Genomic DNA, 15,526 nt, shown 5'->3' with positions numbered 1-15,526 from the left:
AGAACCCACTTGTTAATTAAAGGACAAGTCTGAGTTAAGTATAGTTTCTTGTTTGGTGATTGTGAATCAAGGTTTTTGGACTGAGGCCAGCTGGGCAGCTCTTCTGCTCTGTCTGGTCAGGATGTGTAACATCTGTCAGGAAACCAGCTACAGCTCATCTTCAATCTCCCCAAAATCGTCTGTGTCACTCCTCAATAAATGTCTGAATCTGCATGTCCTGCCTGTAACTGCTCACATCTCAACCCCATTTACTGTACCGTATGTTTGACCTCCCTTTGTCCTCATGATCCATTATGATCCTCTTCATTCATTCAGACCAGAAGAGACACTCATTTTCTGTCTTTATGGGCTAAAAAGCTTAATTTTACCTCTATTAAGACCTGCTAAATCATATGTCTCTTCGTATCTATTCACTCTAATTGCTCTCAAAGCAAATCTCTTCACCCTTTTGATTGGACAGGCACAAACACTGTCTGTGGCTCTGAACACCTCAACGCTCCACATTGCTGGTTGCATAGAATTTTAAATGGTCTACATTTCCTCAAGAACAGTACAAACACAATCTGCTGTCTTAAACCTTTCTTAGAAATAAGTTTTGCCCACTGTGAGGGCAGAGGACAGGCCAATCGGCAAATGAAGCCTCTTGGATGTCATCAAAGACACTTAAAAACCTACATATTGGAGGTTTCAAAAAGTTAAAACCGTTTAATACATAGCGCCTTTCTATTCTTTGCGACCATTCAAAGCGTTGTTACACTACATCGCCTTCACACACATTCATACACTGAGCCTAAGTGCTCAAATACAAACTAACATTCATACACTGGTGGAAAAGCCAGCAGGAGCAATTTGGGGTTCAGTGTCTTGCCCAAGGACACTTCGACATGCAGCCTGGAGGAGCCTGGGATTGAACCGCCGATCCAGGCAACCCACTCTACCTCCTGAGCCACAGCCTCCCCCTACAAGCCCCTATACTGCAAGCGTATGGCTAATGTCTCATTCCAAATGTATTCAGCAACAGATTTCGTAGGATAAATCCAATTTTCTCTACATTTTGTGTGTGTGAGTGCACTTAAGATGTGAGATAAGATATATTTTTTCAAATTCTGTAGTATTTTACCTGTTGTTGTATCATCACCAGGCTGTTACCTCAGGCTTGTCTTTAACTGTCCACATACTTGTGTAACCTGAAGTGAGCACTGCAGCGCCCCCACATAATGTCAGAAGGTGCGTTCGAGGTGACTGTGGCTGACTTTTGCTGACGTGATGGTCTAATGTGAGTCGGAAGTGAAACGCACCTACAGTTTTGCAGCCATTAATGAAGGATTTTCCTCTTTGTTAACCTGTTTCCAGCAGCTTACAGTGAGACATTATACACCTTTTTGTGAGTAGCCATGCCAGGTGGTTTGTTGACCTATAACCAATATTCCTTATGATATTTGGAAATATTTTGTTGACAAAGTGGCAGAGTAGGGTAAATCTAAAAACCCTGTCCGGCTAAAAGCATAACAAAAAAAGTTTACTCTCCGCTGATTGCATGTCATTCCTCTTGTCTCCTGAGGAATAAAGAGAGAGCAAACTTCCTTCTGCCACCTTACCACAAACACACCTATCCACACACAGCCACTCAACCACTCACTTTACTCCCTTGAACCCCACATTGATTGGAACAAACTGTCTTTCTCCCTTTGCACAGACACAAACCACTGCAGCATGAATCCTATCTCTCTGCCCTCTCCTCCCCTTCTCCCTCCAGGGCCTCCTGGGGCTTGTACGGGGCTGGTGTCTCACTGCCCGAGGAGAGGACGAGCTCTCCAGTCCTAGAAAGGTAAAGGAGCCATTACCAGGCGCCTCGGGGAGGCATCACAATCAAATGACCTGGAACACTTTTAAAGCAGTCTCAGCTGACTTCCTCAGACAGCTGTTGTTGAACAAATCTTTCACCATGAGGGGAAAGTGGTGTGAAATACTGGGAGAACCTGTGTGTGTGCATTTGTGTCTGGATGAACTTTGTGTGTGTATAAAGCTGAGTGTGATTGTGCCCTAGCCAAGGGCAAAAGTACATGTAGATTAAGCTAATAAAGGTTACGGCTTATTGTTTTTAGTTTTTACAGCTTTTCACAGACAAATACCCCTGTAATTTGAATTGACTTTTTAAATTTTTAAATTTTATTTTCAAAGTTGTGTTTAGTTTCTGCTGCTTCTAAGAAAAAAAAAGCTCAGAAAAAGGCTTTTTTGGATGGTTTACTTAGAACTAGCGTTTTTAAACTACAGTCTTAGTGCTGCAAATGGTAAAACAAAAAACAAAAATCACTTGTATATTTGTAATTTAGACTTAAATAACAATTTGTAGAGATAAGTTCCTAATTTGAAAAAAATATATGCATTGAAATGACTCAACCCTAAGGCTCTCCTCACACGACCAGTGGCAGACTGCTGTGAGCCATTGTTTTCTAGTGTTACTTTGTGCTCTGATAGGATTCTTTTGAATGTCTTTTTCATATTTTACCTTGTTTGTTAATGACCTTTCAGTGCACAACCAATGAGATGACAACTGTCCTTGAGATAACCTAAACTATTCAAAACATCCTTTCTTTCATTTGGAACAGAACAAGGTTTTATGCATTTGAATGCTTCTGATTTTCTCAAAGGAATATAATTGACAGTCTTATACTGAATACAGACAAAAGTCTTTGCCAGGCTCGTTGTTTTCTCTTATAAATGTCTTAGGACTTTCATACCTGGCACACATGATGATGTAAGCCTCCGCTACACTCTGCATTGTATTCTATGCACAATCTTGGGAGGAAACCATCAGTGAAGCTAACACATGTCTGTGTAGCCAAAGACGTATGTTAGCAGAAGAGCAGCAGCAGTCTTCGATCACTGTCCCTAAGATGCATTCAAGCACAGTACAGAGTATTGGTCACCCGTGTTCTGGCAGTGCTGAAAGCCACAATATACAATCACTGCAGTTATGTTTGTATAGCGCAAATTAAACAAGAAGAGAAAAGAAATTGCTGCACTGGCCACTATAGGTTGAACCAGCACAACGGGGCGCACCAAACCACAACCAGCTGTGCTGCACACAGTGTGGAAAATGCGTGTTGTTTCCACTAGCTGGCAGTGCAGATTATTAGATTTGGTGAAGTTACACTTAAAGAAAACGTGCATGGGTAATCGAGTGTCAGTTACATGACTGTGAGTGGTTTCAGGAATCCCCAGTGTTTTACTGTGTGAGTCTATTTCTGTATCTGCCTGTGTGGGTTGTGGGTGTCTAATGGCCACTCTGTAATTGCACTGGTGGTGCCAAGGGGGTCCTGAGGAGAGACAGAGAGTGTGCGTTTAAGACAAAGGTTTGACAAATGGAAATTTACGACACTAATGGAGTGTGGAACTGTCATTCTAATTATATGAATTGACCATCATGAGTTCAACAGCCACATTTTCGACCACACATCCATGAAAACTGCAAGAAGATGTGGTGTGGGAGTGGTTGCAGACTGCTACTTTTGATTGGACCAAACTGAATCCAAGGGCACCTTCCTGAAACAGTCTCTCTCTCCACATACATTTCATATCAGCAGCCTGTCTTAATGTATGAAACAGTTTTTGTGGGAAACTTTTAAACACTTTCTTCTCCCTAATCCTCCTTCGCTGATTTTAACAGATCTGACATGACACGACTGGTGCAACCTAAGGTGGGAAATCCTTTTATCAACGCAGCCGACCGTGATGAATGTGAGGACTGATGTGTGTAACGAATCAGGGGATGGTTGGAAGAATTTAGGAGCAGGGAGGAAAGGATGAAAGAAGCAGCGTGAGGATGAGGAGTGGATGAAGAGGAAAAATGACAGTAAATAAGCAGAAGTTAAAGACAGAAAGAGGACAGAGGAAGACGAAAGTAGGAAAACTATGTGATGTGAAAGACTCAAAGAGAACTGAATTAGTGACTGAAAGCAAAATGAAAAAGCAGGAGAAACTTCTGTTCTCTATTCTCCTGCTTTTCTGTGAGACTCAGATTCTGGTTGACGGCCAGTATGTGGGAAATTGCCACCAGCCAATGAGCTAAATGCTGGTCCATGTTGGCTGAGGGAGCTAGCTATTGTTTGGATTGTTGTTTGCTAAAAATACGTTTGGACAGGAGAAATATTGAATTGAGATGGAGCCCCATCAGCCAGTATGGGCGCAAGACAAGGAAAGTTATTTTCATAACTTGCCAGTGCACAGGGTGGGAGGTTTTATCTTTGTGCAGAAAGCCCGTTTGAAGTAACAGACCTGCATCTAACAAAGAAAATCATTTTTATCATTTCATCATCTTTTCTGGACAAATCAAGGTGTTTTTAGTTCACTGTACTTGAACGTTTTTTCAACAACTTAATGAAGGCTTTGATTTAAATGACCCATTCTTTAAAATTATGATTATATCGTAGAATATGTTACTGTTCTGTAAATAACTTGCAAGACAGACCTTTTACATAGCAGATACTTTGAATTGTCATAGGCTCGTCAGGTGTTACTAATAACATTAACAGTGGCTCCGTTGTATTCAAACGTCCCAGTGAGGAAGTCATGACTGTGTGACAACGAGCCAGCATGTACAATACCAGGACCCTGAAACTGAAGTAGCTAAATGGAATTCAGGCATCATTGATTTTATTATTTTACAGCTGTGCTTTTACTACTCTAGCATGACCAAATGTCTTCCCTGAAAAAGCCCATTATTGATGAGCTTTGGTGACAGACTGTGTCACATTTTTTAAAGAACGAGTGACTTTTATTTTGGAGTGAATTTCAAAAAAGTCACATCTACAGTATCTCTACAGAGTGACTGATAAGATGTGAAGAACAAGAGATAACTTGAATTCATGTTTCACAAAACTAAATCTTTTTTTCCTAATTTTTTTTGTCAGAACGTCAACAGTTTATCCAGATTATCTAAACTTTGTCTGGCTGTGAACCCAAAATATGTGTGCACAACTACGGTAAGTACGGTAGGTCAAAGTAGAAGAAGGAAGTTGGGCTGTAAACTGTGATGGGTAAAAGTTTAACAGTTTCTAAACTGTTTGATCGATGTGACTGTGTGTGTTTTGTGACCCATTAACTTGTTAAGCACAATGTTATTCTTACTGTTGAAGTCGGGACCAAGACCAGAGTTTATCGAGACCGAGACCAGACCAAGAGTTTTAGGGGCTTAGACCAAGTCGAGACCAAGACCGAGGGAGGGCGAGACCAAGTCAAGATCAAGACCAGTTCCCTACGTTACACGACACACACTAAAATGTAGAACGAGATCACAGGTACTTCTCAAATTGATCTGAAAGATTCACATTCCCATTAAAACACCCACATACAAACACTAAGAGCTGAAATCAACGTAAGAATCTTCATTCAACACTCCTTTTCCATGCTTACCTTCGCGGGTCGGGGGTGGCAGTTACGGGAAAAAAGCATTTTTAATTAGGGTTATTGGTTGCATTTGAAGCAATACGTTTTACATCCAATCAAAGTTAGGATGTTAACAAATAAATCAGACAATGCAAAAGCAATTTATTGATATTCCTCGATTGGTCTTGAAATAACATCCAGAGTGCTCAATGTCCGAGACCGAGACAAGATCGAGTACAAATGCGAGTCCGCAGACCAAGACCAACAAAAAGTGGTCATAAGACAGGTCTCGAGACCAAGACCGGTCTCGAGTACTACAACAATAGTTATTATTACCAAAGCTAATGACTAAATAGGATACAAGTTGTGACCTCTCCGTTGGCATTGAGAACACTCGGGTCTCCGCGGCTTGCACTGCAAAGAACCTGGGTGTGACACTAGAGGACCAGCTGTACTTCACTTCAACAACCAGCTCCTGGAAATTAATTCTCTACAACATCAGGAGAATACATCCATTCCTCACCAAGGCGGTGCAGGCTGTGGTCCAGGCTCTTCAACCTGCCCAAGTTCCCCCACACTGCACCTCTGCTCCCTGCACTGGCAACTGGTGGCTGTACTTGCCTACCGTGCTGTGAGTGGGACATGGTCTAACCATACACCACGGCCCCTCCACTACACTTTTGTTCTGCAATGTGGGGTCCAGCTACAGCTCAACATAATCTGTTTGCAGGCCTGCTTTTTTTGTTTTTTCTTATTGTTTCTAAATGTAGCACTTGAAGCAGTTCTGCATTGTTGATGAAGTTGATGTATTTTCATAATTCTTGCAGTTTTTAAGTTGTGTCAACATGGTTAGAAACAGTTATTGTAAGTCGCTTTGGATACACTCATCAGCTAAACAAATATAATCAAATGTAATGATTTGATGCAGCATTCGTCCTTCAAACAGACAAAAAGTTAATCTGCGCTGCTGGTTGACACACCTCTCCGTCTTTGGACTCCAGTCGCAGCTCGTTCCTGCAGATGGCCTGAATGTCTCCGGCCTCAGCCAGGATCTGGATGCCTTTAGGAGCCTCCATCAGTAGGGAGCGAGTGGGAGACTCCAGTCTGGGAACAGAGGCAGAACAGCTCTGTTAGTGACAACTGTTTATATTTAATGTTTGAATGAGTAAAAGAGCAATTCTTAAAAACAAAAATTAGGAAAAAGATAAGAAAGAAGTTTAGGCTGTACATACGCCCGGTGTGTTCTTGTTTTAATGATCCTCAGTATAAAATTTAACTTTGTTCAATGCTTCTGTCACACAGCCTAATTGCAATCTAACTTTGTAAGCAAAAGTTAGGATTTGAATATATTTGCTCTCTCTCTCTCTCTCTCTCTCTCTCTCATATATATATAAATCTAAATACTAATGGTTTATCCATTCTCATTATTTCACAAGAGAATAGACGGTCCATTGGTTGCTTTTGACCAATGATTATGTTTAGGTATATAAACAGACAGGGGTAGAGCTGCTGTTTTCTTTTGCATTGTTTTCTCCTGTTTTACTTCATCCTAGGGAGTAAGGTTGAGTAAATATCTTTTTGTTTATTTCACCTAGGATTAGTCAGCACTTGTTGAGAAGATAGATTCTTGTTTGTTCTTTTAGCCTTTGCTCATCCTAAATTACAGTGATTCAGTTTATTGTCTCAATTTTTGTAACCTTTGTTGTAAAATACAATATTTTACTTTAATTGCAAAATCAGAGTTCCTTTTAACTTTTATGTTGGGCTCCTACCCTCTAGGTTGGGACGTAACATTCAAGAAAGCCCCAGTCTTGGAGTCTAAAACTCAAATTGGTCCTCATAAAGATAGACAAACATGAACACACACTTTAAGGACTACCAACATGAATGGAGTGTAAACTGAGTGGATCTGACACTTGAACACTACAGCCCACTCGCATGCTGTGGCTGCTTACAAATTTCTATATGGGGATTAAAAATCAGCCCACTCCTGTTCACATCGTGACAAAACCACTCAGAGCCACGAACCGATCTTTAGAAAAAAAAGGTGCCTCAGTAAATTCATTCTGTCTTTGTAGACTTCCTGTCACCGTGGCGGTTGTGGATAAAATGTGTGATATTTTCTCCACGGAGAAGATTTTCATTGATATCACATACACTGTATTCAGGTGATTTTGTTCTGAGCGAGGAGCACCCATTAAAGGTTCAATTTATATGCAAAGATACTCAGGCTTGTACCCATGACTTTTTTTAAATTAAAGAACCAGATATTTTTTCATCTTTTGCAGTTTCGTACAACCAGGAGAGTTTCGTAACCGTCAAGTCTTGCAAGTTCAGGTGCAGTTTTCAAGGGCCCTTTGTCTCATAATCTGTCCATGGTTGGTGCAAAGAGACTTTATCTTCATCAATTTAGATGATTTTCTTGTGATGCAATTTTTTTTTATTAGGCACTTTATTGTACAACTGAATGTGATTAACATATACACATTTAATGCAGGTTCTATTTAATAATACACAGTAGTTTGTACAGATAATTTATATCTACTGCTATTAACTAGTCTATGTGTTATAGAAACAGACCGCGACTATAACAATCCAAGCACAAAACCTTCATTCTAGCTAAATCCTGGCCTCTTGGAAGTGCGTTGCTTTTGTTAGCATTTTCAAAACATTCATTTTAATACACAAGATGATAAATGCTAAGAGTAAGAACAAAAGGTTTGCTTGCATATGGCAACATTAATTAATAGTTCTTATGGAAGATCTATGAAAAGTTGAAAATATCAGTGAGGATGAAAAATAGGAAAAGAAACAGAAACAAGCAGCACATATTTCATCAGCAAAGGTAACAGTGGAAGAAGAACAGTAGAGAAACTGTCTGCTCTGGCCAGACTTAATGAACAAAGTCACCAAGTGGTGACCTGAACTCCCCAGAGGATGAAGAGAAGTGAGAGGAGCTGCAGTAGTAGTACTATCGTTTGTGTGTTACAAAAGAAATGTAGAAAAACAGCAGCAAACTTCTGTTTAAGCAGTAAAATAACCTTATTTGTAAAGTGCCTCTATGTCTGAGTTCAAACTCAGGTTATCTGGAAGGAATAAAAGGATAGAGGAGGAAGGTTTTTATGCCAAAGCACTTGATGACAGTGCCCACCAAGTGACACATGCCACTTCATTGTTAAAGCATGAGAATGTTGTCTTCCCTGACTGCCATCAATTAAAATATAGTTTAAAGTAAAAAAAAAGACTAAAGACTAATTACAAATATTAAAACTCTTCAGCAGGGATCTCAAACTACAGCACACAATTTCACGAGGCCCCCCACATGTGTCAAATTTATTGTTACATCTGGGCCACAAATTAATTCTTTTGTTCCCATTTAGATTTTTTAACATTTTATTTAATAGAAAATATGTAAAAAGGCTGCAAAATAGTATCATGAGAGGGGGGACAATTAAATCTTTTTCATGCTGTTTAATGAGAATACAATCTCAAGCAACAGTACTCTCTCGAGAGGGAAAGAGTTAAACATCACTGGAGTGTATATAGCTGGAAAACATCCTGGCCACTGACCAGATAATTTCAGTTTGCAGTAATACAAATGTATACTGTAAAGTAAATTGTGCTGCAGCGATACAAACCTGTACAGTAGATTTTCTGACTGTGAAAGACCATTGACTGATCTGTGGTGCCTCCCTACAGTTGTCCTTACAAAGGGTCCTCTCATTTTCAAACATAAGTTTGGTTTAATGGAGTATTTCTCAAACACTCAGTGATATCCATTTGTGGTTTATTGGATGTGCTGCTAGAGAGGTATACAGGAAAGGAGGGAAGAAACGGCAGCCGAAAGCTGATAAACATGACAAAGACAAGAAACATCCTTTGATTAGGATAGTGAGCAAGTTTCCAAATTAAAACTTTAATCTCCTTTGCATGGCCCCTTGCTCTCTGTCCACAGAGGGTTAAGCCTTAACACATATTAATTACAGTGTGTGTAATAGGGTGATTAATTAAATACATATCATCTAATACCTCATCATTGTAGTTGTTTGATTTTCATCTTTTGTTCCGTTTTTCCGCGCTCGATTAAACTGGATTCATTTGCGACAATCAGTTTTTAAAGCATCATGCCTTCTCTGCTCCAAATATATCAGACCAATCACTCACAGCATAAACCTATTTCTGTCTGTTTTTGTTACTCTGTTTTTGCCTTCATCAACAGTGCTGACACAAGTAGCATTCTTGCTAACCAATGCCACCAGAGAGCAAATATAAACAGATTAGAGCTGACACAATTTAAAACTGTTGTATCCGGACATGATGAGGCTTTTATCTTATGCTTTGCAAAACAACACAGTAAAAATGTATCCCATGGAGGTTGTAATGAGAATACTGAAAGGCTTCAGATGTTAAAAAAAGCTCTGAATATGAGAGATGGAAAACTCACATTCTAACTTTGTGTGAAAGTGGATGGTAGAGTACAGTGGCAGGCATCTTCATCACCCAAGAAGTCATGTTTTTGGACTCCTCATCAACTTTGATGGCAGTCTGAGGCCATGAAAGTATCCAAAAATTTCAAGGGGACATCTTTAAAATTGTTAAATTTAACACGTAGTTGGAATTGGTTTGAATTAGGCATTTCTAGCTCCATTGGAAGTATGCCTAAAAAGGGTGTGAAGAGGTTGGGAGTTGGCACTACTAAGCGTATTATAGGGAGGTCATTTTATGCTTTTTGGCCTTTTCCCTCTCCTTTATTGAGTTATATACCTCTTTTGTGCATGTAATAGGTTTGCAAAGTGAAAAAGCCCGAAGTCCAGCCCAGAGTTCCCATCTCCCACAGAAAACTCTGCTCTGAACTGCCTGTAAACAGCTCGTTTGTAGTCCAGCCATTTCCCTTTTATCCCTGTGACAATACAGGAATGAAAGCAAAATGCGCCTCATATAACGCTCGCCAAGCGGCTACTCCGACAGGCCCTCAAAAACACAGTGAGCTGCAGCACACAGCTCTCCTCTCCCTTCCAAACACTAGCTACTCTCCAGGCAGTCAGTGGACATAAAGTTGTTCCTGTGATGTAGAGACAGAGCTCAGTTAAAACTTTATGGATGAAAGATACTTTTGTTACAGATTAATAACTCAGCACTCTGAAACTCTTGCTCCAGTCCATGTTGCTAAGCTGGTCGGCAACATGTACAGCTGAAGGGAAGTCGTGTTTACCGACTTCTCACAACCCGCCCTTCTCTGCTTCTGATTGGCTAGTAGTCCTTAAGTGGGAACTGCACATGTGCAACTCCCAACAAAGATCATTTAGAGACAAGATGTACCACTCCATAGCTAACACATAGTGAAAAGAGGAGCTGCAGCAATGTGACAAAATGTGTCAATGTATGACAAAAATATGGTGTTTTTCTGAAAATGAAACCATGTCATGATACAACACCTAAATAAGATTTTGAACCTGAAAATGAGCATAATATGACCTCTTGTGACTTTCGGGAGCCTGAATAGGGGTAGGATAGGACTTTGCAACTTTAAGAGGCTCTTAGCTCAGAAATCTTCACATGAAATCTGGTCTAACTATAACCAGATTTAGAGGCTTGAGGTTGAGGTTTCTGACTCCACCCCTACAGAGAAATACTAGATGAAGAAGAAGAAGTTTCTCCAACACTGAAAAGAACTCAGAGGTAATCTGTATCTGCGATGGGAAGTAAAGAGACTCCACACATTACTCCTTCCAAAGGCTTCTCTCCTCTCTCATCCTCCCTCTTTCTCCCTGGTTGCTCCTCAGGGAGTCAGGCAATGAAATATTTCTCTCCCAGGGTTATATTCTTATTCATTTCCTCTTTACCATCCCTGTGAATTGAAACTTTGGCTCATGTTCTTTTTCCATTTCCTACACTTGTATTTCTACTCATATTTCCCAAAAATCATGATTTAACTAAAAAATATATGTATATAGCTTTAAAAGGTGATGTTGTCATCATATTTATACACTTCCACTTTCTGTCTACCTGTTTTAATATTACTAATTCTACTGTCTATTTTTGTCTTTGCTTTTGCTATTAGTTTTCTTCCCCACTGCAATCAATAAAGCTTCATCTTGTTCTCTTTCTTATTTTCTATTCCATTTTTGCACATCCTCATCCTTTCTCTTTCCTTGGCAGCATTTCATATCTGCCACTGGGATCAAAGGTTAATAACTTTTCACGCTTACTCCTCATATCGCCCGTCCTCAGATAACAACAGACATGATTGGAGGTTTTTGACATGACAGAAATTGTAAACCTGCACAGTCTAAAGCTTGCGGACAGCTTTCGTGTTATTCTTTTTCTGCACTACATGTGACTCCTTCGTCCTTGGTGCCGATGCCCTCACTTTAAATGATGTGCCACAGTTTCTTGTATGGTGTGAACACAGTGGTCAGAACAGTTTGATAAAAATATATGGTGTGTTGAATATGGGCTGCCATCGTGCCACGCAGCAAATCATAGGTTAAATGGCAATCTTGGCCAATACAAGTGCAGCTGATTGCTTCATAGGGCTTTGAAAATGGCTGGGAAGATGACCCCAACACTGTGCTATGGAACAGACCATGCTCTCAATTACTGAGATCAGTGTAAGCTGATGGTGTGGAGGACAATGAGGGTACAGAAAAGCAAAAAGAAAGGAGCAGCTGTGAAATTAGAGATGACAGAAAGGGAAGGGGGAATAATAAGATTAAAAGAAGGGGCAAAGATATGGTATCTTAATTTATTCTGCTTTTTCTAGTTCTGATAATTCTTAAAGGTGCTAATGGTGTAGGCCACCTTGAGTCGTGATCTCTTTTGTGGTGATGTAATATATGGCCCATTATTTTTCATTAAGAATGTGTTGGTTTTCAGGGCCTGCTTTCCTTTTTCTGTAGCTGCAGTAATATCTTTTGGTTAACTGCTTAAATGGGCCTCTGTACTTAAATGTTATGATTAACCAAATAAAAAGGTCGAACTGAGAGACCAAAGCAAAGTTTGGGGTCAGAGATTAATATGGAAGAAGCAAAGTGGGCACAAGAAAACAAAAGAAGGACAACACGTGAGAAGAATAAAAGCAGAACCGAGGGCCGAGGGATAAGAGAAGATAGATCAAAAGATGGTTTGGAAAGGAGAGGTTGAGGTTGAGACAGGGAAAAATAAAAATAAATGTAATTAAGGCAAGAAGAGGGGGATGGGTTGGAAGCGAGGGCATTGTGAGGAAAGAATGTGAGAGTAAGGTGAGAGAGGAGAGGAGATTGGAGATGGCAAGAGTTAAAACAAGAGCTGAGATAGAAAGGAAAGCTAGTAGAGGGACAAAAAAGCATACAGAGAAGAAAGCCTAAGGCAACGTTCACTAAATCTCTGATCTCTATGCAGAACACCGTAGGTAAGGTTGGTTAGCAGTGTCAACCGACCAACTTTGTATCCCTTGAGCCAGACTGCTGCAAGGCTACAATTGTCAAATGGTTTTGACAATTGCTGATGAAGATCCCAGTTGGATCAAAACATTGCTCAATAAAAATTGATGGGAGCTATAAGTACAGTGTGCGGATGACTTGTCTTTAGTTTGCTGTTTTATCCATTACCTGTACATGTTTTTTGGCCGCATACTATGCTCAAAACAATCCTTACTCAAAGCCCACTAACTCGCTGGTTTGTTCTTCAACTTTGGCCATATCACACGGAAGATAAAATTTGCTCAAAAGTTTGAAAATCTACAGCTCCATGACAACTGAGCATCGGTTGATGAAATTTGTGTGATCTGCTTGAAAGCTTCAGAAAAAGCGTTGTTTTTCTTTGACACATTTTTTGGTTGTGACTTTTTCTCACCTTGATCACAGCATCTGTTTTGCTTTTTTGTTTGCTTTATTTGAAATCAAAAGAAGCTTGTTTCAAGGGAGAAAACAAATGGTGCTTTTCCATTACCAATACCAGCTCAACTCGCCTCGCCTCACCTCTACTTGACTCGCCAGCGACCCGCGGAGCTGTCTCTTGATTTAAGTTAAAACGTTTGAACATTCCTCAGAATGTAAAGACAGATAAGCGGTATGAAAACCTTCCAGCTGTGTTTTCCTCTGCCATTGTTGCTGCGGGGGTCTGTGTGACGCAGTGTCACACGCTCCTCCCGCGGATTGGCACAGGCTTCCCCCGCCGCCACTTTCAGAGCTCCGAAAACTTTCAAGCCACCATCACTGCTAGTAAAACTGCCAATATTCTAAATCTACACAGCTGATTTCTCACCTCAAAACTTCTCAGAAGTGGATTTAGTGATGAAATCACTTACATAAACTGTAAAATATAAAACTTCCTGTTGCTGGCCTCTGTCTGGTGCACGCAATGATGATGCAGTGAATAGTGAATATTCTCTCTGACCAATCAGCAGTCTGTCGTGTTTTCATGTCACATTTTAGTATCGCCTCAGCTCGCCTGGACCCTCAACGGAGGTGATACGAAAAAAAGTACCTGGAAGCAGGTACAGGTACAACTTTTCCACAATGGAAAACCAAACAAAGGCGAGTCGAGTCGAGCTGGTACTGTGCAGTGGAAAAGGGGCTAAAGGTTACGATATGGTAACCCTAGTTCTAAGCACAAGTGGAGCTCTCTACTGGACTCTATGGATACTACCTCCTCCAATCACACGCACGCACTTACCCACTGACGTTTTTTTTTATGGATGTAGCTGACCAATAAGACGTCGCCAGTGATACGTGTGGGGTGTGTAAATATCAGTGTCCCTAATTTCAGTGGGCAAGTGTGTGCATGTGATTGGAGGAGGTCGTACCCGCAGTCAGTAGAGGAGCCTGTGTGGGATAGAACTTACAGTGTCATTGAAAGCGGCTGTGAAAACCAACATTAGTCCAAAACCTTTGACTATAGTTTAGTTGTTTTTAAGTAGATTAAGTGTACTTCTCTGTTTATTCTCTTTTCAAAATAATTGTAACTCAATTATTTGCTCAACCCCATAGCCTGTTTTTATTTTCCATTTAACTCTTTTATCCCTGACTGTACACTGCACTGTAACTTTTAGTGTCCAGTTTTACCTTGTTTTAATGTGTATTTTTTTCTATTTCCCTATGTTGCTTTTAAACTTTTTTATATTTTCCTGTTACTTTTATGTGTTATGTAAAGCACTTTGAATTACCTTGTAGTTGAAATGTGCTATACAAATAAACTTGCCTTGGACAAATGTTCTGTTAAATTGCTGGTTTACTTAAAGGGAAACGTTTGCATTTTTCAACCTGGACCCCACTTCCCCATGTTTTTGTGTCTAAGTGAGTAATATTATAAATATACATACATTATATACATTATACATACTAGTTCTATGGCAAACCAGGAGCGCTTGTAGAAGCAGCAGCCGGTAGCTCCTTCAAACTTTGCTAGACTTTTGTTTTTTTATTTGTTTTTTCTGGCTTTATTGCCACAATAAGCGTTACCTCTGACATAAATACAGTCATTAGAAGACGAAGACAGGATTTTTGGATTAAAGAGCAGCAGACCACGATCCACCCCGCTCAAACAACTGCCAAAAGAGATGTTATTGTCCGCTGCCCGCCAACTAGGAAGCAAGTGATATACTGTTACTTTGAGTTTGTTACTTTTGTGTTGCCAAAATGCTGGATGGTTGTTGTGCTTTCGGATGAACCAATCGAGGAGGTAAGGTGTATGGTGAGAGATTCTCCACATGGTAAACGTAAACATAACTGTAGTCGGGTTTTGGCAGGGAACTGGCGGTTTTTAACGGCAGAAATATGGCAGCAGGTGATGTATATGGACTGTGCCCAACACTTGCAGTTTGTGTCTATATCTTTCTTTTTCATGAGTTGAGAGGTGATCAAAATATTCGTTGGAAGGAAAATTTAACTGCTTTTGTTGTGTCTCTACGGGGTCCGGGGTGAGCCGCCATTCATGTCTGTTGTTCTGCCCTCCAGGTGACTGCGCATGTCACGTGACTGAAAACTATGAATATATGTATATAAATAATGGTATTGTTTTATTTTATTTTATGTTACCATCTTTTAATATAGGCCCACACTTAATTATATGTTGTAGTTCCTTCGTGTTGTGCACGATAAGTAAGATCATTTTTGGTTTAACCAGAAACAGCCAATTTATCGCTCTCATCAAAGCCAAC

At 40.2% G+C, this 15,526-nt stretch overlaps 1 protein-coding gene across 2 annotated transcripts in view; it reads right to left on the bottom strand.

The window, feature by feature from the left end:
• Positions 1 to 15,526, bottom strand: part of sgcd (sarcoglycan, delta (dystrophin-associated glycoprotein)) — a 167,703-nt gene that overhangs the window by 12,292 nt on the left and 139,885 nt on the right. For both annotated transcript variants that reach the window (XM_046039838.1, XM_046039837.1), the window contains exon 7: positions 6,369 to 6,492. In XM_046039838.1, coding sequence (XP_045895794.1) covers positions 6,369 to 6,492 — 124 coding nt within the window. The remainder of the gene's footprint in view (positions 1 to 6,368; positions 6,493 to 15,526) is intronic.

The sequence above is a fragment of the Micropterus dolomieu genome, linkage group LG23 (genome assembly GCF_021292245.1).
Source record: "Micropterus dolomieu isolate WLL.071019.BEF.003 ecotype Adirondacks linkage group LG23, ASM2129224v1, whole genome shotgun sequence".
NCBI classification, from domain to species: domain Eukaryota; kingdom Metazoa; phylum Chordata; class Actinopteri; order Centrarchiformes; family Centrarchidae; genus Micropterus; species Micropterus dolomieu.
The sequence above is the reverse complement of the archived record's forward strand: the minus strand, read 5'-3'. Positions and strand labels throughout refer to the sequence as shown.